Below are 26,958 nucleotides of genomic sequence, written 5' to 3' on the forward strand. Positions count from 1 at the left end.
GAAAAAAACAACACGATACTGGTGTTCTCGTCTGATTAATATTTTTAAAATTGCTTTATTTTAAAATATATTCACAGCCAGTGCTTTAAATTTTAAAATCTAAATAATAAATTCCGGACATATGAAATAAAAGTGACTTTAAATATTTTGTTATTCCCGTGTAGCCATGGCAATTTGCTAAACCCACGCTACTCTTTGTAGTCCGTATTATATATAAACAAACCTTCGACTTGTTATTTTAGTATATATTTTTGTGTATAATATACTGAATTTAATTTAGTACATTATACCATGTTAACTCAGGCCCAAGTATATATCGAGAAACATAAGATCACTGCACTTTTTGAGGTAGCATATTTTTATATTATTTCAAAACCGCCCCAAAACGTCACCTTGCTGAATATGCTTTTGTTTTGTCGTTCTTTTATTCCTAATGGTTACGTCTATAAGGGATTCTATCTCAGGACGATTACCGTAATTAATTGGGCTTTCAACGCTGAATCTTCTTCAAGTATGAAATACAAGTTGCTGTATATATATATATATATATATATATATATATATATGAAGATGCCTCTAAGCTCTTAGCTGCGACATTATGACAACTTACTGATTGTCCTATATATATATATATATATGAATTCCTCTATTTACATAATATCGAGGTCTCATTCTTTTGTTGTCATTTTATTATTATTAATATATGTGTGTGTGTGTATGCGTTGACATCTGCAAATGCACACCTTGCACGCTTCGTCAGTATTGTATCCAAGAGTCTTTCGATGTTTCGGGCCTTACAACGTCCATCTTCATCACGACTTTTCTACGTTGTTCTTTACTTTTCTCCTTTTCATCTCTATAATACCCAAGGTTTCAAGGTCTTAAGCTATGACCCGCCGATTTTGTGTGTGTGTGTGAAGAAGCAGAAAAGCGTAAATTTCACAGGTAGAAAATGAATAATAACTTTCAACAGCCGTTTCATTGGGAATAGACGTCATTAATTTAAATGTGTAATTAAGATACATAATTGATTAATATAAATGAATTTAAATTAAATTAAATCTAAGCAATGTTTATATAAAGTGGATATGTTTTATTCTGAAAATGATACATTTTGGGAAGTGACTTAAGTAAAATAATAATAATAATGAAATTATTGTATACAGTGCTCAGGTGAACCACAACTTGTCAGAAAGTGCGTATAAAGTATATGCAGTAACGTACAAATGTCTGGAAAGTGAACAGTGTATGAGTCAGATACATGCTTGTGTGTATATGGAGGGGAGAAAATCAGGTGTAGTGTTGGCGAATCCCAGGAAGCATGGAAGTTTTGAAGGATGCAGTGTTCCGACAACTAACAACTATATATATATATATATATATATGTACACACACACACATACACACACACACACACATATAAAGTTAGCACAATCATGAGGGTGTGGAAAAAGTATCAACTGTTCACGACATCATAAGAATTTATAAACTTGAGTGAATGTGAAATACTTTTTTATGGAATGGTGGATCTTGAAGCAGATAACACTATAAATAATTGTGTGTAAATGAGGTCTGGAAAGCCAGAAGGCTGCACCAGGCTCCAGTCTTGATCTGGCAGTGTTCCTACAGCTGGATGCCCTTCCTAATGCCAACCACTCCGAGAGGGTAGTGGGTGCTTTTTACGTGCCACCGGCACAGGTGCCAGTAAGGTGACGTTGATAACGATCAAGCTCAAATGGTGCCCTTTTACGTGCCACTGGCACGGAAGCCAGCTGGCTACTCTGGCAACGATCACGCTCGGATGATGCTCTTGGCACTCCACTAGCACGGGCACAAGTGCCAGTAAGGCGACATATTGGTTTGAAAAACTTTTCAAATAGAAAAAAAATCAAAGGCTGCCCATGAGACACAAATCCACATTGTCTGGATACATGCCAGATATTTTACCATTGAACCAAAGCAATCCTCTATCGTTTTCTCTATCCGTTTTCCATTATGAATTCTATGCTGAGATCTTAAGAATTTATAAACTTCAAGAGAACATGAAATAATTCTTTTTCAGAATGGTGAATCTTGACGCAGATTAAGCTACAAATATAGTATGGCTGTGCTACTATTGATAAGTGCCTCAATGCACAAAAAATTTTGATTCCTCAGTCACTTTGTAACTTCTGCTGATTATTAATAAAAAGCATAAATAATAGCATGTAAATATTGGAGTAAAAACACCCTTTCTAGATAGAAAAAGTTAAAGGTTATCCCTGGGAGTCAAACTCCCATCTTCTGTCAACATGACAGGCATTTGGCCATCAGATACAGAATGTCAAAGGATTGTTTTGGTCCAAATGCAAGCATCATCATCATCATCATCATTATTCAATGTCTGTTTTCCATGCTGGCATGAGTTGGATGGTTTGACAAGCCAGAGAGCTGTATCAGACTGATTGTCTGTTTTGACAAGGTTTCTATGGCAGGATGACCTTGCAAATGCTAACCACTTTACAGAGTGTACTGGGTCCTTTTTACTCGGTACTAGCATAGGTGCTTTTTACATGGTACCAGCATCAGTGGAGTTGCCAAGTAACTTGCAAGACAGAGACCTCTCAGCTGAGAGAGGGAGCAGAACTGAGAAAAGGGACTGTGTGCCAGGCATGAGTTTAGAGCAGTGGTTCCCAAACTTTTTCAGGCTGCCACCCACTTGGCTCTAAGGCTACATTCCTAGTGCCTCCCCACCATCACAGACTTAGACCATTTTCTGCAGCAAATTTGAAACAATAGGATTTCACAAAGAAAGCTTAACCTAATTAACCCTTTATTTATTTATTTTTACATCTACCCCCACCCCGTTTTGGTCACCCCATTTTTCTTTGGATCTTTCGGCTGTCCCTCTCTCAGGTTGGGGGGGTACCGTCCACTTTGGGAACCACTGGTTTAGAGTATGATAGAGGAACAGAGATGGCTGTCTTACTATAGAGGAGATAATTGTCTACCCCTGTAGGACAAGGGAGAAGGAAGGTGGGAGAGAGTGAGACAGACAGTCAAAATGAGAGTGAGGGACAGAGAGAGAGAGAGCCTACAGTTGATAGTGACAGGTGTCCTGCTGTAAGGAAAATATATGGCCACAGTGCATCTGTGAGTGACCGGAAAGAGAGATAAAGATGGTGGTGAGAAGATCTAATTTTGAATATGCTGAAAAATGTGCGTTTAATTTTTTTGCAGGAACTTATGAATAAACTGGTTCGAAATGCACCTGAAAATCCTATTATTTATCTCATCAAACAATTGTATAAAAAAGCAGGACTTGATATTCCATTCGTAAGTAAAAAAATTAAGATTTGGTATTTCATTTCATGTTGTTATAAAACATGGAGCTGGCTGTGTTGATAATCTGTGTTGTTGCCATGCGTTTTTGTTTTTGTGTCTGGGCTTAGATTAGATTATCTGTTTTGTTGAAATACACTCCTTTGTTTCAATTAATATTGAAAAATAATGAAGCATCTATAAAAATAATTATGCTACATGGTAGTGAAACATGGGCTGTGATTGCAAAGGACAGACAAAGGCTTGAAAGAAATGAAATGAGTACGCTCTGCTGGATGTGCAATGTCAGTGTGCGTTTAGGACAAAGTGTTGTGTTTTGAGAGGAAAATTGAGTAGAAGAGACATCAAATGTAGTGTGGAAGAGAGAAGACTGCACTGGTATGGTCATATGATGTGTATGGATGAAGAAGTGCCACTCTCTAAATGTGGAGGGAACCTGTGGAAGAAGAAGACAATGGAGATGATAAAACCTGGGATAATCAGCAATTGCTGTGCCTGGGGAGATCCTTTCAGCTCAGTAAAATTAGGGCGAGAAAGGTGTGTTCTTTATGTTCATGCCCCTGCACACAATCCTCACCCCCACATCCCATCTTTGCAATGCCTCCCCCCTCCCTTCTATCTCCCACTGTACCTTGCAAACCTACCTACATCCAACATGTCCCTCAACTCTCCCCCTCACAACATATCTTTCTAATGTCCCCTTCCTCTACCTGTGCCCACTCACCATATTCCACTCCCCTCTATCTCCCACTCTCCTTTCGCAATCTCATGACTCACCCATCCACTCACCCTATCCAATCCCTAGTCAACCTCACTATATACACCATCCTGTAACTTGAGTGTAAGCCCTGTCACATCTTTACTATCTTATCTCCCTCTCTCCTCTCTCTCTCTCTCTCTCTCTCTGTCCTCTCCTTTGTCTCTCTCCAACTGAGATAGTCTTATATCTCTCACTGCAACACACCTATTTCTTTCCCTCTATTCATACTCTGACTTCTCATCACCTGAGCCACCTCCCTCAATATTTCCTTCCTTCTCTGTTGAAGGGGTCTTGTCTAACAAGTTACTGGATGACCACATTGCTGCTGGTATTACACAAAAAGCACCCAATATACTTTGTAAAGTGGTTACCTTTAGAAAGGGCATTCAGCTGTAGGAAATCCTGCCAAGGCAGACAGGACTTGGTGCAGTCTTCTGTCAAACCATCCAACCCATACCAGCAGGAAAGCAGGACGTTAAATGAAGATGATTTACACACACACACACACACACACACTACATACACATATGTATATTTTACTTTTCTAAGTTTAAAGCACCATCCGAACGTGGCAGTTGCCAGCGCTGCCTGACTGGCATCCATGTCGGTGACACGTAAAAGCACCAACCGATCATGGCCGTTTGCCAGCCTTCTCTGGCCCCTGTGCCAGTGGCAAGTAAAAAGCACCCACTACACTTATGGAGTGGTTGGCGTTAAAAAGGGCATCTAGCTGTAGAAACATTGCCAGATCAGACTGGAGCCTGGTGCAGCCTCCTGGCTTCCTAGATCCCGGTCGAACCGTCCAACCCATGCTAGCATGGAAAATGGACGTTAAACGATGATGATGATGATGAAATTTAAAATCTTTCTAGAAGGGGCTGGTGGGTCAATTTTCACATTTCATTTCTCTGTGACTAATAAACCAACAACCAGTAATTTACTAGTTTTGCAACCGAATATAACTTAGAAAAAGGCATAACTGCTGTACTTTCCCATCTCATCTCTCTGTCACACTTCTAAGGCAGTGTATGTGTCTAATTAAGAAACTGTTCTTTTATAGGAACTAAAATCAGTGACCGAACAACCCAGGAGAAATTCTTTGAATCTAAGTAAGTCTTCATTTTTCTTTAATTTCATTTTTCTCCTGAATTGCATTTCTATTTTTCAATTTATTTTGAAAATGATTTCACATTAATTTATGTCCCAGATTAATAATAACAAACTTACTTTACCAAATTCTTCATTATTTTCAAAATTAATTGAAAGAAAAGCAGTGTGCTTTAATAAAAATATGGTAAAAAAAAGGGGTTAAAGTTATTTAAATTAAAAATCTCATGTTAATTTATTTTCTAAGCACCAGATTAATAACGACAGAGTTATATGTAATGAATAGCTTCCAAATTTCTAAGCCAGGATTCAAAACTAAATCTACATTTTTCTACAAGTTCTCTTCTTGTGATCTTGTCTTTTGCACTATGAAACTGATTGTCACCCCTAGTCAAGTTCTATTGTTTAAGTTTGCTTTCTTGAGTTGAATAGGTTTCAGGCAGATAAAAGACAAAAAGTCCTTTGTCTAACCTGTCCTAAAACTATAAATATGCTGCCCCAAATGGGTTCTTCCTCTTTGGTTGCTCAGTCACCAGTTAAAGAGCATCTCTGCTTCTCAAGTCTGCCTTGTGTGACATCACAGCTCTTAGTCTTCCCCATCTCTAGAGATGAGGCGAAATTCATGCAGAATGGACTATAAAAATAATTTGTGTACCACAATTCAAACAACTCAAAGCAGTTGTAACTTATATTGTAACGATGACAATAACGAGCAATTTCAATTAACTATTGATGTTTCTCTTCTCTCATTTATTTGCAACATATTTCCATTACACTCATGCACACACACATTTGTTATTGTTGTTGTTGTTGTGTGGTATGTATTGAAATTGAATTTAAGATCTTTAATTTTTGTTGTCTCTTTTTTTTTTTGTTTCCAGCTGTATTTGGTCACAGTTCTGAGATTGTTAGCAAATCCGTTGCCTTGGCATCTTGGTCAGCAAAACCAGGTAAAAGGATTTGCTTATTTTACATTGACTCTTTTGACATGTTATCTTACTATTAAATTAATAAATCATATTGCTATTTAGACATATAATTACTATTTAGATATATTATATTGCTATTATACTAAATTATATCATATTATATTATGTAACTAGATGCAGGAGTGGCTGTGTGGTAAAAGCTACAGCAGTACATATTCTAAAATTGGAACAATCCAGAGAAGATTAGCATGGCCCCTGCACATGGATGACTCACAAATTCGTGAAGCATTCCATATATTTAAAGGCAGCGAGCTGGCAGAAACATTAGCATACCGGACGAAATGCTTAGCGGCATTTTGTCTGCCGCCACATTCTGAGTTCAAATTCTACCGAGGTCGACTTTGCTTTTCATCCTTTCGGGGTCGATTAAATAAGTACCAGTTACACACTGGGGTCGATATAATTGACTTAATCCGTTTGTCTGTCCTTGTTTGTCCCCTCTGTGTGTAGTCCCTTGTGAGCAGTAAAGAAATAAGAAGATGGTTCTGGGTTCAGTCCCACTGGGTGGCACCTTGGGTAAGTGTCTTCTACTATAGCCTCGGGCAGACCAAAGGCTTGTGAGTGGATTTGGTAGATGGAAACTGAAAGAAGCCTGTTGAATATATATATATATATATATATATATATATATATATATATGTATATATATTATATGTATGTATATATTGGTGTGTGTGTGTATCTGTGTTTGCTACCCCCACTATCAGTTGACAACTGATGTTGGTGTGTTTACATTCCTGTAACTTAGTGACTCGCTCAAAGATACTGATAGAATAAGTACTAGGCTTACAAAGAATAAGTCCTGGGGTTGATTTGCTCGACTAAAGGTGGTGCTCCAGCATGACCGCAGTCAGATGACTGTAACAAGTAAAAGAGAAAAAGAGAGCTATTTAGATCAGTTATTTCATGGTGTGTGTGTATGTATATATATATATATATATATATATATAATATATATATATATATATATATATATATATATATATATATATATATATAATGTATGTATGTATATGTGGGTACAGGACATCACCAACAGTAAACAACATGAAATACAAAAACAAATGAGTTAAATATGCAAATAACGAGGGTAAAAATGGAAAACAAGACAATACAAAGAACAACCCTTCATCAGTTGTTGGCTGTCCATCTACTCCCCGTTTTGAGTGATCAACGACAATAGGAGTCTTTGAAGACAGTTGCTCCCATAAGTACCAAAATAAAATTTGGGGTTTATGGAGGATCAAAGTTAGGAACAAAAATAGAACAGTGGAGATATTCAGGGAAACCGAATGAAAACAGACATGAAGGGTCGTTAGACTTGAATGAGGGGAAAATAGTGAATGCTGAGAGAAATATTTTCTTTGAAAAGAGAAAAGATAGAAGAGGGAGATAGGGAACGTCCAGTCTTTAGAAGGTCGTTCAGGAAAGAAAGATGGACGATGGTCACATGTGAGCAATGAGAGAAAGACAAAGTGAAAGAGGGGGCGAGAGAGAGAGAGAGAGATAGGAAATGGGGAAAGGGAATTAGAGAGGATGTATGTATGTATACTGTAGGATCAGTTTGGTCAAATGTGGATATTTGCAGGTGTGGCTGTGTGATTGAGAAGTTTGCTTCTCAATCCCATAGTTTCAGGTTCAGTCCCACTGGATGACATCTTATGCAAGTATCATCTACTACTATAGCCCCAAGTTAGCCAAAGCCTTGTGAATGGATTTGGTAAATGGAAACTGAAAGAAGCCCATCATATATGTGTGTGTGCGTGTGTATACCTGCACACTATGTATGTATATGTGTGCATATGTTTGTGTCTCCTTATTGAGGTAGTGTAAGGATCACAGTCCAACAAGCAATGTCAAGACACTAATACACACACACACACACGTGTACACTAGGCCTCTTTCAGTTTCTCTCAACCAAACTCACTCAGAAAGCATTGGTTGGACCAGAGCTATAGCAGAAGAGACTTGCTGAAGGTGCCCTGGGATGGGATTGAACATGAACATCCATGAATACATGGTTGCGAAACAAACTTCTTAATCATACAGGTATGCACAGATGTTTAAAAAAGCCAAAAAGAGTTAAGATAATACGATCATTCATTTTTTTCTTTTGTATTTTGTAGGAGAACCACATTCTTCTCCATTTCTCAGAAGAGAGAAATCTTTGACCAAATCCTGGCAGTCACCAGAGAAACACAAGACATCAGGAGAGGTTCATTTCAACAAGACAACAAAACCCGTTAAAGGACAGAAGTCTGAAGGTGAGGGATTTATCAATGGAAAAAAGTAAAGTGAAAAAAGAAAAACCAAAACAACCCTGATCCAAAAATTGTTACTTTAGTTAATGTTTACGACACATTTTAAGTAATTGTGATGGAAGAATTTAGGATTGTTTTTCTACAATGATTTTGTTTGGATATTATTTGAAGGAGAGTTAGTTGTCATTTCTAACGGATTGAATAAGCATATAGAAGCAGATCTATTCACTTTTGTAGATTGATAGACAAAACTATTTCAAATATGGGCACAAGACCAGCAATTTTAGTAGGAGAGGGTCAGTCAATTACATCAACCCCAGTACATGACTGGTGCTGAATATTATTGACACCAGAAGGATGTAAAGCAAAGAGGACCCCAGCAGGATTTGAACTGAGAGCATAAAGAGCTGGAACAAATACCACTAAGTATTTTTGTCTGAGGCACTAACCATTCTGCCAGCACTGCAAAACTGAAAGAAATATTGCCAAGGACCACAAAGTATTTTTGACTGATTCTCAAAGGTTCTTCTGCCCACTGCTCCAATGCTTTTCATTTGTAGGAGAAACAGTTGAAATATTTTTTAAGTTAGTTTAGTTTTAATTGAATAATAATTGTTATTTGGTTGCTAAGTGACACGTAAAAAGCACCATCCGATCGTGGCCGTTTGCCAGCCTCGTCTGGCACCTGTGCTGGTGGCACATAAAAAGCACCCACTACACTCACGGAGTGGTTGGCGTTAGGAAGGGCATCCAGCCGTAGAAACATTGCCAGATCAGACTGGGCCTGGTGCAGCCTTCTGGCTTCCCAGACCCCAGTTGCACCGTCCAACCCATGCCAGCATGGAAAACAGACCCTAAACGATGATGATGATGATGATGATGATGAAAACTAGATATTTTTACAGTTAGGAGAAGTTCTGTTAGAATCCAGTCTGTAGATCGTAAGACAAAAGAAAAAAAAAGAGTACGGCACTCGTGAGTAGAGAAGGAGGTGGTTTTATTATCGAGTGTTGACAGGCTAAAATCTGCTGACAGAACAGGTGCAGGCATCTTGTTATGGAAGAGATACATGGCAATAGAAAAATCAAAACCAAGTCTCTATTCGAAAGAAATGTTTTTTCAGACAAAAAAGAGAAGACTGGCTGGAATTCACTGACCAAAATCACTACCAGTACTTTTGATGAATTTTCCAACCAAACCAAAGGAAGTCCTTCCAAAACAACCAAAGTGGAATCGGTTCCGAAGATGAAAGATGTACGAAAATCTTGGGCCATGGGTACCCATGAGGTGAGTATTTAAGTTTTATTGGAGTTTCAACTGAAAATATATCTTATAACTATTGTTGTTGTTTAGCCTTGGGACAACCCTGGTCGGAAAGACTTAGAAGTGGAAGCTTTCCAATTGTGACCATCCCTTCTGCATGGAACCCAGGAATTACAATATTTAACAGGTTCCTTTTTTAAGAATTGTAGATAGGTGCTAGTGTGGTTATGTGGTTAAGAAGCTTGCTTCCCCGCTTCCTGGCACCTTGGGCAAATGTTGTCTACCATAGCTGCAGGCTGCCCAAAGCCTTGTGGATGGATTTGGTAACTGGAGGAAACTGAAAGAAGCCTACAATATATATGTAAGGCGGCAAGCTGGCAGAAATGTTAGCACGCTGGGCGAAATGCTTATTGGTATTTCGTCTGTCTCTATGTTCTAACGAACAAACAGGACAATGATGAAAACAAGACAAACTAAAATAATTATAATAACTGTACATATACAATGAAAAAAATCTGTATGGCTACCAGACAGACAAATATGGGTAACGCAAAAGGACTGGAGACACAGGAAGGGAAGAAGTAAACAAACTGGGGAGGACAAACTAAAGGAGCACCAAGAAGTGTGACCAATGAAGTTGGTAACCCCATGGTGCCTCCAGTGAAAGAGTAGTCTCAATGATAACAGCATGAAACTATTATCATCTCTTGGACATTCACTGATGAGGAATTAGCTATGAATTTTTCCGTGTGTTTGGTTTTGTCAAATTTTCTGTGTTTTTATTAAATTTTTCCAGTTGTTGTTTTTATAAAAATCCTCTTCCATCTTCTTGCTCTGTTAAAGTAATTGAGTAAAATTATATTAATGTGTCCGACTGATTAAAATTCTGTTTATTTGTGCAGCTGAGCACAGCCCCGCATTTAAATTGATGTAATAATTGCATTGGTCAATTAAATGGAGCCGCTTGATACAGTCATACTGCATCACTGTTTAATATCCTGTTGCTTATTTTGATTTATATATATATATATTCATTTAGAGATAGTAGGCTCCTTAAATTAAATTTAAATTCTTTTATATGGTGGGATGAAGGGGCCTACTATCTCTAAATGTAAAAATATATATTTCCTCATTGAGAATAATTTGAACCCCTGTGATGCCGCAATTTTTATTCCCTAACAAATAAAATAAAATATATATATATGTGTGTGGGTGTATATATATATATATTTATACTTTATGTATGTACATTCCAGGAGGCAAACAACAGACCGACAACTCATTATATATCAATTACCAGCCCTAAATATTTACACAGCAAAAAGAAGCCTAATGAAGATGAGTTATTCTCTGATGAGCTGCCATCTACTCCAAGTTTGAAGTCTTATAGATCTGAGAAGAGTATGGATGCTTTTAGTAATTCTACATATACTCCCAGGTAACTAACACACCATGAATGGGGATTGTTTGATGTTTAGGGGTTAATAAGTTAATGAGTAGTTATCATCATCATCGTTGTCATCTATATTACCATTGTTCATATCATTGCTACCACCACCACCACCACCACCATCATCCTTATTATTTCACATCTGTTTTCTATGTCCATGCTGGCATGATTTGGGTGGTTCAACAGGATGCAGCGGGTCAGGGGTCCCCCTTGTACTCCAGTGTTTGCTTTGGCATGGTTTCTGTGTCTTGATGCCTTTCCTAACATGAACCACCTTACAGAATGTGCTACATACTATTTCTCATGGCACCAGTAATGTAGAGGCTGCCCCTGCTAGCAACCTTCTCAAGCCTTCAATTTGGTTTATTAACCACTTTACAGAGTATAGTGAGTACTCTTTTTTTGTGGTACAGCTCTGGTGTGAGTCTCTTGTAGCTCATAAGGCAAAAGAGAGCTCCCATGATGAGTGGAACAGATTTTTTATTATTGTTGTGAAAGGATGACCCTGGAGAGAATGAAAGAAATTAGATTCAGCCCACCTTTGTTGATTGCTATTGTTGTCATTATTAAGAAACAATTATTTTAATAAACTCTTCATTATTTTCAAAATTAAATTAAATTAAACCAGTGTATTTTAGCAGAAATAGAGTAATGAAAAGGTTAATGAGTCAATCAATGAAACTCAAAACAGAATAATTTTGGTATTTATTGCAGATATTGAAAATGACAATTCTTTCTAATAATTCCTGCCATTTTTTAATCATTTTTCTTTTTTTTTCATGAAGACGTGAAAGTTGTAAATCATTTAATGCTCTGAAGCATAAAGCGGAATTGGAAAGATTGATTATGCTGGAGAATCGAATGATCAGTCCGGAACCTTCTCTAACAGGTGAAGATGAAGAGATTGATGGTGCCATTGATTTGTTAGGTGAGTTGTAGAGTTTTTCTTGGACATGATTAATTATCAGTGATTGATGGGTCTTGCCTGAAAGGTTACAGGTATCACAGCATGTTTGTAATATCGTTATTGCTATTACGTCTACTTTTCCATGCTTGCATGGGTCGGATGGAATTTGTTGAGGCAGACTTTCTAAGGCTGGATGCCCTTCCTGTCACAAACCCTTATCTGTTTCTAGAGAAAGGTAATATTTTCCTCGTGGCAAGACATGTCTGTTTCGGTGAAGGTGATGCTTGTTTGCAAGTAATGCCTGATGTCAAAGACAAGGAGATATAAACACACACACACACATAAATACACAGACACAAACATACACACACACACACACTGGCATGCTGACACTCACACACATGCTCACACAACAGGGTCTTCAGTTTCTGTGTACCAAATCCAACTCACAAGACTTTGCTTATCCTGGGGTATAGCAGGAGTCACTTGCTCAAGGTGAATTGAACCTGAAACTTTGAGCTTGGGAAGAGAACTTCTGTGCAGTTGGGCCATACATAATTTTAGCACTGCTAATTTATCAATTAGATTCTCTTACTATCATTCCTTTTACTGTCTTCTTATCTTCTTTGCCACTGTTAACCCCCCCCCTATTGATCCAGTTATCAAACATATGATAAAAGTAAACTTAGTGAATTATTAGGGAGCTGGCTTGTTGGCTGAGGTTCCCATGTCTGTGTCCTGTCACACATATCCTTAATTCATTTTGGGGGAGTCAACCCCTTTTGACAATAACCCACCTGAGACTATCCTTGCTCCTATGCTAAAAGCTTTCTCTTTTAAAGTAATCTAAATCAAAACCTTCCATCAAAATTTCATGCTTATGTTTCAACTTGGTAAGAACAAAGTTGTTTTATTAAATTTTGTGTTATTTTCAAAATTAATTGAAAGAAAGACAGAAATGTCAAGAAAAGAATTAAGTAGCCCTTTGTTCAAAGCCATGATCAGCCATTCTTTTTTACATCATCATCATCACCACCACCACCACCATCATCATCATTTAATGTCCATTTATCACAATAAATCCCAGATTACATCCTCCAATGGTTTAGCCCTTTTAATACCTACCTACCTAAGACCACCACCCGGTTATATGATGTAGACCTCTTGTTTTAAAGGGATCTAAATTAAAACCTTCCATCAATATTTCAGGTTAATTTGTTTTCCAAGCACCTGCTTAATAATGACAAAGTTACCTTTATTAAATTCTTCATTATTTTAAAAATTAGTTGAAACAAAGGCAGTGTATTTCAACAAATATGATAAGAAAAGGGTGAAGTGCTTAACCTTTTGGCACCAACTCATCAGAGATTGTCCCTGGTTCCATAATACAAACTACCTGTTTTAATGTGATCTAAATTAAAATTTTCCTTCAAAATTTCGTTTTGATTTATGTTCTGCCCACCAGCTTAAAAATGACAAAGTTATTTCACTAAATTCTTCAATATTTTCGAAAATGTATTGAAATTAAGGCAGAATGTTTTCAGCATGAATTTAACCCCAGTACTCTACTTTTAAGAAGGGTACCTATTCTAACATTTCTTTAACCGAACTGCTAAGTTATAGGGACATAAACACACCAACACTGGTTGTCAGGTGATTGTGGGAGAGAAATGCAAATGCTTACACACCCACATGTATGTATGTATATATATATATATCATCATCATCATCATCATAGTTTAGCGTCCGCTTTCCATGGGTTGGACGGTTCAACTGGGGTCTGGGAAGTCAGAAGGCTGCACCAGGCCCAGTCTGATCTGGCAATGTTTCTACAGCTGGATGCCCTTCCTAACGCCATATATATATATATATATATATATATATACATGATGGGCTTCTTTTGGTTTCTGTCAACCAAATCCACTCACAAGGCTTTGGTTGGCCTAAATCTAAAGGAGAAGACATTTGCCTAAGATGTCATGAAGTAGGACTGAACCCGGAACCATGTGATTGGAAAGCAAACTTCTTACCACACAGCCATGCCTGTCCCTATATATATCCCCTGTATGTGTGTGTGTGTGTTCCCTCCTCCACCACTTGACAGTTAGTTTCAGTTTGTTTGCCTCCCCATGACTTAGTGGTTCAGCAAAAGGGACCAATAGAATATATTGCCAGGCTTTAAAAAAAGTAGATATCAGTTGTGATCAACTAAATCCTACAAGATAATGCTCCAGTATGGCCACACTCCAGTAGTTGAACAAGTTTACAAAAACATCTTTTGGAAATAATAAATTTTTACTATTTATTATCTTTTTGCAGAAAATCCCTCAGATTTGGAGTCCGAAGGAGTTTCTTCAGTTTCATCTGCTGGCTTCAAGCTGAGCAAGGTCAGTAATATTTTGGTAATTTAGCATTAAGCCATTTGGAAGTAGAGATCTAATGATGCCATGGAATTAATAAAAGACACAGCAGAATCAAGAGGATAGAACTTCCCAGACAATCTTTCTGTATATAATGGCAAAAATGGCCAGTCAGCTGGTTGGTTAATTTTTCCTGCCATGCTTTCCATTGAACAGAAAGGGTGAGATAGAATAAAAGGAAGATATGGAGAGAAGTGACATCGAATGTGCCAGATGAATGGAAAGAGAGAATCACAGAGACAGAGGAGTGAATGGTAAAGCAGTTCTAAGAGGAGTCGTGTGAATGAGAAATTTAATTCCTTAAATTATATTTTAAGATGGGATGGTAAGCGTTTTTGTTTTGAAAATTAAAATTAATCTCATCATTTTACCAAAGTACCAAGGAATTCGATAAAGTTAAATCATAACTACTGTATGTATGCCATATTGTCCGATATTACCCATGGTGGTAGAAGGGTAACTCCAGACTTACTTGTTATATGACAGGTAATATACTAGTAGAGATACTGTGATATATTTTGGTAAAACCACTGAATCTTTTTGTGACCATATTTCTAAATAAATATTTAATCCCATGTGGTCTAGTGGCTAGGATTCCTAGCCTTAACCCTAGTTGCCCGGGTTCGATTCTCGGCGTAGGAAATTTTTCAGCGGTGGTGCCCCAGCATGGCCGCAGCCTTCGGGCTAAAACATTTTTAAGGATTTTAAGGATTTAACTGGCACTCCATCGATTACAACGACGAGGGTTCCAGTTGATCTGGTCAGCAAAACAGCCTGCAGGTGGTTGAGTACTCCCCAGACATGCGTACCCTTAAAGTAGTTCTCAAAGATATTCAGCATTACACAGAATGTGACCCTTTGAAATAAAGGTACTACTCATTTTTTCCAGCTGAGTAGGCTGGAGCAATGTGAAATAGAGTATCTTGCTCAAGGACACAGTGCCTCACCAGGAATTGAACTCCCAACCTTACGATTCTGAGCTCATTACCCTAACCAATAAACCACATGCCTTCACTCTAAATAAATATAATAATAATAATAATTATTATTATTATTTTAAATAAATATATTTCTTACCTCAGTGGTTTTCAAGCATTTTTTACCTATTGACCCCTCTGATGCCCATTTTACTCAGGTGGATCCCATAGTCATTTGAGGTTTTAAAAATCCTATTCTATTTTTATAATTAGATACTTTTATAAATTGTATAAAAAAAAATTATAAATATATTTTGTGTAGTGGGAGATGAGCATTCTACCACTGAACCACCAGTGTAGCAATTTGATTTTAAAATTTTAACAACAAAATCTTATATGAACCCCCAGGGATCATATGGACCATTGGCTTACATCTTTTGAAAATAATCAAGGATTTAAATGGATTTAGTCAAATAAATAATTTTTATAAGATTAAGTTAATACTTGGAACATAACTCTAAGTTCCTACCAAGGACAAGGAGTGCCCTTAAGAAACATCAAAATGCTTGGTAATTGAGTATTTCAAAGTCAAAAAGGTTGGATTTTTTGGGAGGGCCATTCTTGTGTATGAAGCTGAAATCTGGATTAAGAAGGAGTTTTAAGAATACCTTACTGTTACGTATACTAGGCTTCTCAGTGGAGCATAAGCATGAGACAAAAAGTAAATTTATGGACTTATTCCACCCACCTTTACTATTGTTACTCAGTATAGGTTAAGCTGTGCTTGGGATGACCACCAGGCTGTATCAGATGTTGGAGACTTCCACATCCTGATAGAGGACAAAGATCATTCAATTCATTGATGCTATTTGTAGACACCACATGAAATTGTGAACCTATCGCAGCCAACTTTCGAATTAAAATTTGTTTTGGCTCTAAACAAGATTTCACTTGCCACATGGCATTGAATGGCCCAATCAGTAACAAGCTACATCTCATCCAACTATAAAAGAATGGGGTCACTTCCTTCCTGACAAATATAGGTCTAGAATATATGGAAATGTTTCATTTGTTACAGACTCTACGTCAAAGAGAAGATTCTCAAGTGAAACTGAACATCAAGTAAGTTTTATCTTTAATATTTTCACTGTTTAAGGCAGTGAGCTGGCATCATTGTTAATGCATTGGACAAAATGCTTAGCAGCATTTCTTCCAACTGTATGTGCTTCTGAGTTCAAATTCTGTTTTCCATCTTTTTGGGGTTGATAAGATAAGTACCAGTTGAATACTGGGGTCAAGGTAATCGACTTACCCACTCCCACTAAATCGCTGACTTTCTGCCAAAATTTGAAATCAATATTTTCACTGTTATGTCTTGTATGTGTCTCATAGTTTTGGAAAATTGAAACATTTATGATTTGATGGTGCTTGTGATGTAGAAGTGAGTACCATTCTCAGTGAGATTAAGACAAAGAAACTTAGATGCCTTGCCCAGTGGGGCACAATATAATGGCCATAATAAGATTTGAACACATTCCTGTGCAGTTAGTAGTTTAATACCATAATGTTACAGTCATTTTTTCTGATTTCATTATCATTTTTTAAAAACCCTTTTGACACCAACCTGCTTGATTGTCCTGGCTCCATGATACAGACTTCTTGTTTTAAAATTATCTAAATTTAAATCTTCCATCAACATTTTATGTTCATCTATGTTGCAAACACCAGATTAATAACGACAAAGTTATTTTTCTAAATTCTTCTTAGATATGAAGTAACAAGGAGAATATTTGTTATTGTCCCTTACATATTATTACTTTATAAACAGTCATGGTTGTGGTGTATGAGAAAAGTTTTTTTATTTCAAATTAAAACTGAGATTTTTTTTAGATTAGAATTCAATAGGTTTAACATTTTTGAATAGTAAGTTTTTTGTCCTTATTTATTTCACAGATTGTATCCCAGTGCAAGTGACTTAGAATCCGGTAAGTTCATTATTATTCTTGTAGTTGTTATTGTTTAAAATTGTATTTAGTCTTACATCGAATGGTCTACACATGTGTTATGCATAAGTATGGGCCAAATTAACGAGATGTTATCATTATCATCATTGCTGTTGGTGGCAGTGGTGTTGCAGGTGTCATTGTCATCAATGTTTTAACGTCCACTTTTCCATGCTTGCATGAGTCTGACAGAATTTGTTGGGGGTAGATTTTCCACAGTTGCATGTGCTTCTTATCACGGATCCTCCCTTATTTTGAGCAAGGTAATATTTCCCAATGGTCAAACATGTTTTCATGGAAGACTGGAAACAAACAGCACCACTTGTATGAGGGTGACACTCATTTACAACGATCCCTTAATGGCGAGAAAAGGTACACACAAGCACGTGTATATATCTTTATGTATGAAGAAATATATGTTTGTATGTGTAAATGTGTGTGTGTGTGTGTATGTATTTATGTGCATCTGATCAAACTCAGATGATGTAAAGCTCTGCTGTCTCTCATAAATTTCTCTCCATTCAAATTGACCCCTAAAGGACCGTGTCTGAAATGTTTAATGTCCACTCCTCACATCAAAGTCACTGTATTCTTTTTATCGATTCTACCACACTATATACATATATTTATTATTATTATGGTTCCGGGTTCAGTCCCACTGCATGGCACCTTGGGCAAGTGTCTTCTACTATAGCCTTCGGCCAACCAAAGCCTTGTGAGTGGAGATTTGGTAGACGGAAACTGAAAGAAGCCCATTGTGTGTGTGTGTGTATATATATATAAATATATATACATTTATGTGTGTCTTTGTTCCCCCACCATTGCTTGACAACCAATGTTGGTGTGTTTATCTCCCTGTAACTTAGTGTAACTTGTGGTTTGGGAAAAGAGACTGATAGAATAAGTACCGGTCTTACAAAGAATAAGTCCTGGGGTCGATTTCTTCCACTAAAAGGCAATGCTCCAAATGACTGAAACAAATAAAAGACTATTATTATTATTATCATTCAGTAGTCTTATTTTTATCAGGTGCTTTCACTGCACAACCGAGCGCAGCTCTGTGTGCCTTGGGTAAGTGCTGTGGTTTGCTGTGATGCTCTTATGGTTACTGTACTGAAAGTGTGTGGTGCTAGTAGTGCTATTTTCTGTATGTTATATGTGTTTGCTAGTCCTGATGTTTTTGTTATGTATTTGTCTGAATATTTTTTTATCATACCTAATGCGCCCACTATCATAGGAATTGTTTCTGTTTTTAGACTCCATATTCGAGTTCCCTCTATTTCCGGGTCTTTGTATTTTGAAAGTTTCTCCATTTTTTTAGAGAAACATTGTCATCTGCTGGTATTGATACATCAATTAGAAAGCATTTTTTTCTTCATGATCTCTGACAACTATATCCAGCTTATTGGCTTTCATTTGGATACTTTTTAACTACACCTCGTATATATGTACTCATACATACAGATTGTGTATGTATATATCTGGTGTTGTAAGGTGTATATAATTGATGAAAAAGTGTTGTGAATTGATGCTAAAACTTACTTTAGAAGTAGACCAAAGAAAATCTTGGATGCTGACATTTATAAAAAGTCTTAAAGGATTTGGCCTCCCAGGTGCAAGGAAGAATACTGTGTTGGTAGACACATCTACACCATGCCAATGTAAGGAAATCCTCATCATCGTTTAACGTCTGTTTTCCATGCTAGCATGGGTTGGATGGTTCGACTGGGGTCTGGGAAGACAGGAGGCTGCACCAGGCTCCAACCTGATCTGGCAGTGTTTCTATGGCTGGATGCCCTTTCTAACGCCAACCACTCCGTGAGTGTAGTGGGTGCTTTTTATGTGCCACCAGCACAAGTGCCAGGGGAGGCTGGCAACGTCCACGATTGGTTGGTGCTTTTTACGTGCCACCAGCACGGAAGCCAGTCAAGAATAGATAATTAAAAGATTGGTCATCAATGTCTTCTTTAGCAGAGCTGTGAGGACCATTGAGAACATTAGATAGTATTATCATGTTCCCAATGAAGAGCTGCATGCATGCATGAGCCCACAGATTTCCACCTCACAGCCATCTGCTGGTACAGATATGTCCTCTTCCTCCCGTCACATCACCCTACTGGGACCTTATATTCATCTGACGCAGTAGCTGTGGGCTTAAAGAGGCCTCATGGCAGACTCTGTGCTGGATGGCTGAACATGATTAAGGAAGATCTCCAGAGGCTCGGCATCATCTTGGAAGATGCTGAGTGTCTAGCACAGGACCACCAGCGGTGGGAAGCACAGGTGGACCTGGTTGGTTCTACACACAATCATGCCTCTGGGACCGTTAACCTGAGATAACCTCAGCCCCATCGAGCAAGAGTATGAGTGAGTGAGTGAGATCATCATTATCATTCTCATTATATCTTTGCTGTATTGCTTTCAGTGACATCCCAAAGCAATTGTTTTCGCGACCACAGACGACATATAGACCAAGAAAGTTTAGGTGAGAAAGCATTCACCTTTTTGTTACCATTTTTCTGTGGAAATTGGCTGCCTTTGTTTCAGTTAACTTTAAAAATAAAGAATTTAGTAAAATTCAATAAAAGCATTTATTAAGCTGGTCTTTGGAACATAACAGAAAATTTTGATGGGGGGCTTTAATCCAACCCCTTTGATGCCATATTTCGGTTGGAATACGTTGCGTTCCATTAATTAATTTTGAAAATAGTGAATTTAGTAAAGCAACTTTGTCACCATATCTGTGCCTGTATAATTAAGAAACAAAAAAAACATCACTGTATCTTTTCAGTTAATATTGATTTCCTGTTTGTGTTTCAGCAGCAAGCTACAAATTTGATGACAGTGACGAAGAAATTGAAAGTGCCTCACAAGTGTCTGTTCCCATCAATGTTAGTCTGAATTTCATTCCCAGTTACTTCCCTTGTTACCCTCTCCATTGCATTTATGTCTAATGTTGATGCTTAGTCAATTGTTTTTGCTCTCTTGTATATCTTTGAACAGTTATTTCTAATTTCATCACTACCATCGTCATCATCATCATGATCACCACCACCACCACCATCATCATAAAAAATATAGCTTAAATACTATGTGGTGTATGCGAGAGATTCGAAATAAGGACACCTATCTTCTCTTTGCTTGACGGAGACTTCTCAGTGGTAATGGACCTTTCAACGCAACCCGACCCAAACACTAGAAATAGCAGCTGCTTCTCCCCTACCTTCTGACTCCTTCGGCTACCTCGATCGAAAAGGCGTCACTCCTATCCCTTCCTCTTATGGTCAGCCCCAAGTTCCCCTCAGCTCCCCAGCTGCTGACGTCATCCCACATACTAAATAAAATAAGACAAGAAGAATATAGGACAGAACTCCTGAAAGTTTGGTTGAAATGCTTAAAGAGCTGAAGAACTGGCACCACCAGAATGGATTGCAAGTTTTGAGAAGATCCAAGTGTTAGGATGACTGTGTCTTGCTCCAGTGTCACATTTATGTTATGATTCTTATGGCTGGATGCTCTTCCTAATGCCACCCTCTTTACAGAGTGTACCAGGGGCTTTTTTTACATGATACTGGCACGAATTTGGTTGCCATGTAACTCACAAGGCTAAAGTAGGATAGGAGAGATGGGGATCACTTTAAGCAAAGTGTAGAGAGCTTGATGTATGATAGGGGATCATCATCATCACCATTTTAACATCTGTATCTATGCAGACGAGGTAAGAAAAGTGAGAAAATATATGTTTATTCCATTTGTTGACAGCTGTTTCATAATCTCTATTAGTTACATAATATATCATCTGCCTTATACACACCCATAAATATAATTGTGCTGTAACATAATGAAAAGACTACATGTCAGAACATTTCATGGCAAGTGAAACATGAGACACTGCTATAAATTAACAAGTTGTTTCATTATGTAGTAATAGAAAATAGATGTGTTTGGCTAGACTTACCCTTTACAAATGACCATATATGAAGTGAGTTAAGAAATGTGGGAATAAGTCGATAAATATAAATTCAAGAAAATATGCAGTAAAATCAAAAGCTGAAAGAATAAAATAAAGTCAATGACACAAGATGATCATAAAGATTTACCAAAAATTAGGCTGATGTATGAATATGTAAATCAGCAGAATCACATATACTGTTTTTAGATGTATATAAATGATTTATTGAAATCTGTTCACTTTTTCAGAGAAGATATCACTGGAACTCTCCTGATTCTGAAGGTAGGTTTTTGCAGTGCAGAAAATTCTGTTTCTCATTATTTTCTATATATTGAAATTGATGGAGCATTAGAAAAAAAAAAAAAGACTTTGCAATATTTATTCTGGCTTATTAGGTTGTAAGTTCAAACCCCACTGAGGTTAACTATGCCTCTCATTCTTCTGGGACTGATAAAATATAATATTTGTCAAGACAAGAAGGCACAAATGTACATATATATATATATATATATATATATGGAATCGAAATTGAACCAATCCTATGACTGGCACCCGGCAGTTGCCAGGACCACTGGACTGACCCCTGTGCAGGTGGCAAGTGAAGAAACAGCATTTTGACCCTGTGCTTGAGGAGATCCATTGAGTCAAGTACACCAACATCAAAATTAATGGAAACTGCAGTCGTGATCCCTGTGCCGGTGGCACGTAAAAAGCACCATCTGAACGTGGCCGATGCCAGCATCGCCTTGACTGGCTTCCGTGCTGGTGGCACGTAAAATGCACCAATCCGATCATGGCCGTTGCCAGCCTCGCCTGGCACCTGTGCCAGTGACACATAAAAAGCACCCACTACACTCACGGAGTGGTTGGCATTAGGAAGGGCATCAAGCTGTAGAAACACTGCCAGATCAGACTGGAGCCTGGTGCAGCGTTCTGTCTTCCCAGATCCCCAGTCGAACTGTCCAACCCATGCTAGCATGGAGAACGGACGTTAAACGATGATGATGATATATGCATACATACATTCATATATGTACAATGAGGCTTTGTGTTTTCATCCAGAATGGAGACAAACACCATTCTTCTATGTGATTGACTTGAAAAATCATTAAGATATTAAGGTATTTTTATTAACATGAAACCAATGGTAGCCTTAATACACAAATAAAGAAATTCTATCCACCAGTGAGCACTCATTCTCGTCATTCAACATTTACATATGTATGTATACATATATATATATATATAAAGGATAGGCTTCTTTCAATTTCTGTCGTCTACCAAATGCACTCACAAAGCTTTGGTCAGCCCAGGTTGATAGAAACTATTTGTCCAAAGTGTCATGCGATGGGACTGAACCCAAGACCATATGGCTAGGAAGAAAGCTTCTTAACAACACAGCCACGCTTGCACTTAAATTTGGCATTCTTCAGCCAGGAATCAAACCTGGCCACCTGAGTGAATGCCTGAAATCTTAATCACTTTATCAAATTTGTATATTAATTACCCAAACAATAATGGATACTGATATGTTTATTTATCCTTTCAGAAGACTATATCCACAGCCCCAGCTCAAAACCTTATGTGGATAACCAATTCATGAGTAAATCTCTCAATGGGTGAGTAAGGGAATCAGTGTATGTTTATTGTTAAAAGGGAATAGTGAAGAGGGCCCAATATGATAAACATCCTTTCATAGTTACAAGGACAAACTGCACTATACTAGCCTGGAATTGATGTGCTTGACTAAAGCCAGTATGGCCACAATCCAATAACTGGCAAAGGATTAAATGAAGAATACTTATATCATAATTCATTTTAAGTAATATTTCTCAATCTTACAAATAATGAGATCTTGTAGTTTAAGTAGATTATGTCTGATTTCATTTCTTAATCTATCAGTCAATTGTTTTATGATTAACTCCTTTGTTAACATATTTCATGGTGAAATATACAGCTTTTTTCAATTAATGTTGAAACTAATGAAGAATTTAGTAAAATAACTGCTGTTTGGAACATATATTAACGTGAAATTTTGATCCAGAGGTAATGTGAAGTGGGTTGCTATTGGAAGGGTTAATGTAAATTTTATATCTTTGATTTCATTCCATAGTTTGTAGTGTGACACAAAAGATAGGTAGAATCTGTTGCATCAATATATAGATGTTAAGAAAAATAGAAATGTGAATAATGTAAATTTATTTTTGATATATTAGCCTTCAAATTTCTCAAAATTACATGGCTGATAACTCATCATACCCGAAACCAAACTCTAGCGTCCCTTTACCAGCAACAAGCCCCTTGACTTTATTCTCCAAGAAATCAAAGAAGCATGAGGTAAGTCCTTGTCATTTATGATGTCTGCTGTTGATTTATACAACTGCACTTAATAATACAATACCCGATACCTACAACAGGGCTTCTCAAAGTTTTAGAACTATCACTGCTTTCCTTTTACAAAATTCCCTTTGCTGTGATTCAATGGTCCCCATCTACTATTTTTACAAATATGAGGCCAGAGTAATTCAAGTAAGTAGGAGTCTGACACGAGTGTCTACTTATCACAACACTACCCTACTATAAGTAAATACTATAGGTATAAAAATGTTATCATCATAAAGTTCGCTTTTCCATGCATGTGCCAGGTTGGAGAGACCTTCTACAGCTGGGTGCTCTTCCCGTTTGCCAACTCTCCCCTATTTCTACGTCACATAATTCCCCATGGCCTGACAGGTTTTCAAGGAAGATGGGAAACACCACTTATATGAGGCTTGTCTTACAACTCGTATGCCATGTCACAGAAACAGACACACACAAATTCTTTTTCTTGTTTCAGTCATTTGACTGTGGTCATGTTGCAACACCGCCTTTAGTCAAGCAAATCGACCCCAGGACTTATTCTTTGTAAGCCTAGTATTTATTCTATCGGTCTCTTTTGCCAAACCGCTAAGTTACGGGGACGTAAACACACCAACATCGGTTGTCAAGCGATGGTGGGGGAACAAACACAGATACACATATAAATATATATATAAGACAGGCTTCTTTCAGTTTCCGTCTACCAAATCCACTCACAAGGCTTTGGTTGGCCTGAGGCTACAGTAGAAGACACTTGGCAAAGTTGAACCTGGAACCATGTGGTTGGGAAGTGAGCTTCTTACCACACAGCCACTCCTGCACCTCTGATAGGCATTTTTCTTCACTTGCAAGGCTTTGGTTAATCTGGAGTTTGGGTTTTATACATTTACTTATTCACATGTCAAAGTAGCTTATATTAAGTTTTTTTTTTAAAGTTCTTGTACAAGACAAACATTAAAAAAACAAAAAAACTGTGCAAATACATCCATCACCCTCTTTGCTCCCTGTATCCATATCCTTGCTACTAATATAGAGAGGATGGTTTTTGTTGCGAATTGAAATACTGTTTGTTTTTAACTAAGCACTGAACTATGATATAAGAATGGAACATATTGCCTTTCAGGTTGTTTGAGCCATGCAAATATTGGGTTGTCCGGAAAGTTCGTGCCGATTTTTAAAGAAAGAAAAAGGTCAATAAATACTTGCCATTACATTTTTAATCAATCAAATATGAACCATTTTGTTGCACAATGCGTCTCCATCTTTCCTTTAACTTGAAAATACCCTCTTCCCAGAATTGAGGTGGTTTCATGGCAAAGAATTCATCAAAGTATCTTTTTACGTCATCCAAGGAATTGAAATTTTTACCATTAAGACTATTCTGCAGAGACCTGAATAAGTGGAAATCCGAAGGAGCAATATCTGGTGAATATGGAGGGTAGGGTAACACATTCCAGCCAAACTGCAGCAAATTTTATCTGGTTCCCAAAGCATCAAGTGCCAAAAATGAACTGTCTTATCTTCCATTTTAAAGGGTTACAGAATTAACACAGGTTATAGGAACACAAACCTTCTTCCACGAAAAGATAGCTTAAACTGTGCTCCAAATGGAGGTGTAGTCAAATCCCATTTTATGGACTCAACCGTGTTCTAAAATAAGTCGAAAGGTAAGCTACTATAAATCGGCATGAACTTTCCGGACAACCCAATACTTTCAGAATCTAACTGGATATTTTGTCTTAATTGTTAGCCCTATCAGGAAGACTCACAACATAGTTTGAACAGAGAACAATTGCAGAAACTAAAGACTACCAGCTATGGTTGGCATGTTGCTGAATCAGACACAAGTATCTTATCTTCACACACTAACAGTAAGTAATAATGTTTGTCCAAAATTGTGTAATGCTGAGACTTTAAAAAAAACAAAATTGCTCCCTTCTGTTTGACTAACCTTATTGTGACCACCCTGCCTGCTTCTTACAATTCCACAAAATAAAAATACATCATGGAAAGATTGCTGCTGTCAGGTTGATCACCATTAAAAGATTTGTACATAAATCATCATTGTTTTAATTAATCTAAATCTTTTGTTTCAGTCATTAGACTTGAAGAATTGTTAGTTGTATGTACTCCAGGATTGAATTTTTCTAAAAGCCTCGTACTTATTCTATTCATCTCTTTGGCTGAACTACTAAGATACAGACACATCAGCACAAGTTGTATGAGGAACAATCACAGACATATATACACACACGAGGGCTTCTTTTAGTCTCCATCTACCAAATCCACACACAAGGGCTTGGTCAGCATGAAGCTATAGTAGAAAACACTTCCCCATAGTTGCAGTTGTGGATTTTCTATTGCCAGATGCCCTTCCCGTTACCAAGCAAGATAGGATTTCCCCCACGGCCATATTTTTGCAGATGACTAGAAATGAAGGACACACACAAGAGGGGAGGTTGCTTTCAGTTTCTCTCTATCCAATTCACTCACAAGGCTCTGGCAGATGAGTTATGCAGTTGGACTGAACCTGAGGCATGAACATTACCATATGTTCCACCCACATTATCTTGTACCTTTGAGATTTCTATGAAGTATATTTTTACAATAACATTTTAAGGCAGGTGTGAAAAGCCCAATCTGGTCTGTTTGAATACTAAAGGAAGTCACTTCCAACCATGTGGTTGCATGTTCAGCCCTGCTTCAATACACTGAAGCAGAGGAGATTCCTGTTCCATATCTTTGTGTTTGCTGATTGTAAACAATGGCCTCACTGTTCATGTGGTGGAAGGTGTTTGCTCAGTCCACTGGTAAAAAGCATGCCTGGTCCTAATATGTTGCACAATCTTTGTAGACACAGAGTTCATTTGCTCAGTGCTCCTTGTAGTTCTCCACACAACCATGTCCAGGCCAAGATTTTGCTGTGGAACCCTGAAATGTGTACATCCAGTCAATGCAGTCTTTTATACATCGACTATAAGGATATAAACAGTAGAAGCACATTTTCATATTTTTACCCTTTTTGTTTTGAACCGTAAAACACATTTAAAAGAAGTTCTGTCTTTATTCCAGGATTCTAATTACTCATACCGGCCCATTTAAGGAAACCAAGCGAGCACCATGTATTTTTGAAAATGCACGAACTACAAGCACAATCACTCCACTCTGCACATGTACAACATGATTTGGAAATAAAAATTACAAATATTTCTTCAGCTTTTAAATTACTATCTAATGCAATGCCTATATA

At 37.5% G+C, this 26,958-nt stretch overlaps 1 protein-coding gene and 1 non-coding gene across 3 annotated transcripts; both read left to right on the forward strand.

The window, feature by feature from the left end:
• The first annotated feature begins 92 nt into the window (after positions 1 to 92).
• LOC115215922 (uncharacterized protein C8orf34 homolog) lies at positions 93 to 26,915 on the forward strand. Of its 2 annotated transcripts, none has more exons than XM_029785281.2 (18): positions 93 to 348; positions 3,220 to 3,315; positions 5,142 to 5,190; positions 6,070 to 6,138; positions 8,304 to 8,441; positions 9,562 to 9,725; positions 10,958 to 11,139; positions 11,937 to 12,079; positions 14,378 to 14,445; positions 16,474 to 16,517; positions 17,349 to 17,380; positions 19,824 to 19,883; positions 20,219 to 20,289; positions 21,599 to 21,632; positions 22,900 to 22,969; positions 23,567 to 23,687; positions 25,459 to 25,579; positions 26,781 to 26,915. In XM_029785281.2, exons 1-18 carry the CDS (start codon positions 292 to 294, stop codon positions 26,786 to 26,788), a joined length of 1,527 nt encoding a protein of 508 aa, XP_029641141.1. In that variant the 5' UTR covers positions 93 to 291; the 3' UTR covers positions 26,789 to 26,915. The 2 variants fall into 2 exon arrangements, with proteins under 2 accessions (XP_029641141.1, XP_029641142.1); XM_029785282.2 differs by having other exon boundaries at positions 20,222 to 20,289.
• LOC115215962 lies at positions 6,311 to 6,417 on the forward strand. Its single transcript, XR_003882040.1, has one exon. It is a non-coding gene; the product is annotated as a U6 spliceosomal RNA (small nuclear RNA).
• Positions 26,916 to 26,958: the final 43 nt, after the last annotated feature.

Source organism: Octopus sinensis, linkage group LG9 (genome assembly GCF_006345805.1).
Source record: "Octopus sinensis linkage group LG9, ASM634580v1, whole genome shotgun sequence".
Classification (NCBI taxonomy): Eukaryota; Metazoa; Mollusca; class Cephalopoda; order Octopoda; family Octopodidae; genus Octopus; species Octopus sinensis.

Coding starts and splice junctions, on each gene's coding strand:
- LOC115215922 (XM_029785281.2), top strand. CDS start 292: ATGTTAACTCAGGCCCAAGTATATATCGAGAAACATAAGATCACTGCA. Junction 12,080..14,377: donor TGGTGCCATTGATTTGTTAG/GTGAGTTGTAGA, acceptor ATCTTTTTGCAG/AAAATCCCTCAGATTTGGAG. Junction 20,290..21,598: donor AAGTGTCTGTTCCCATCAAT/GTTAGTCTGAAT, acceptor TCACTTTTTCAG/AGAAGATATCACTGGAACTC.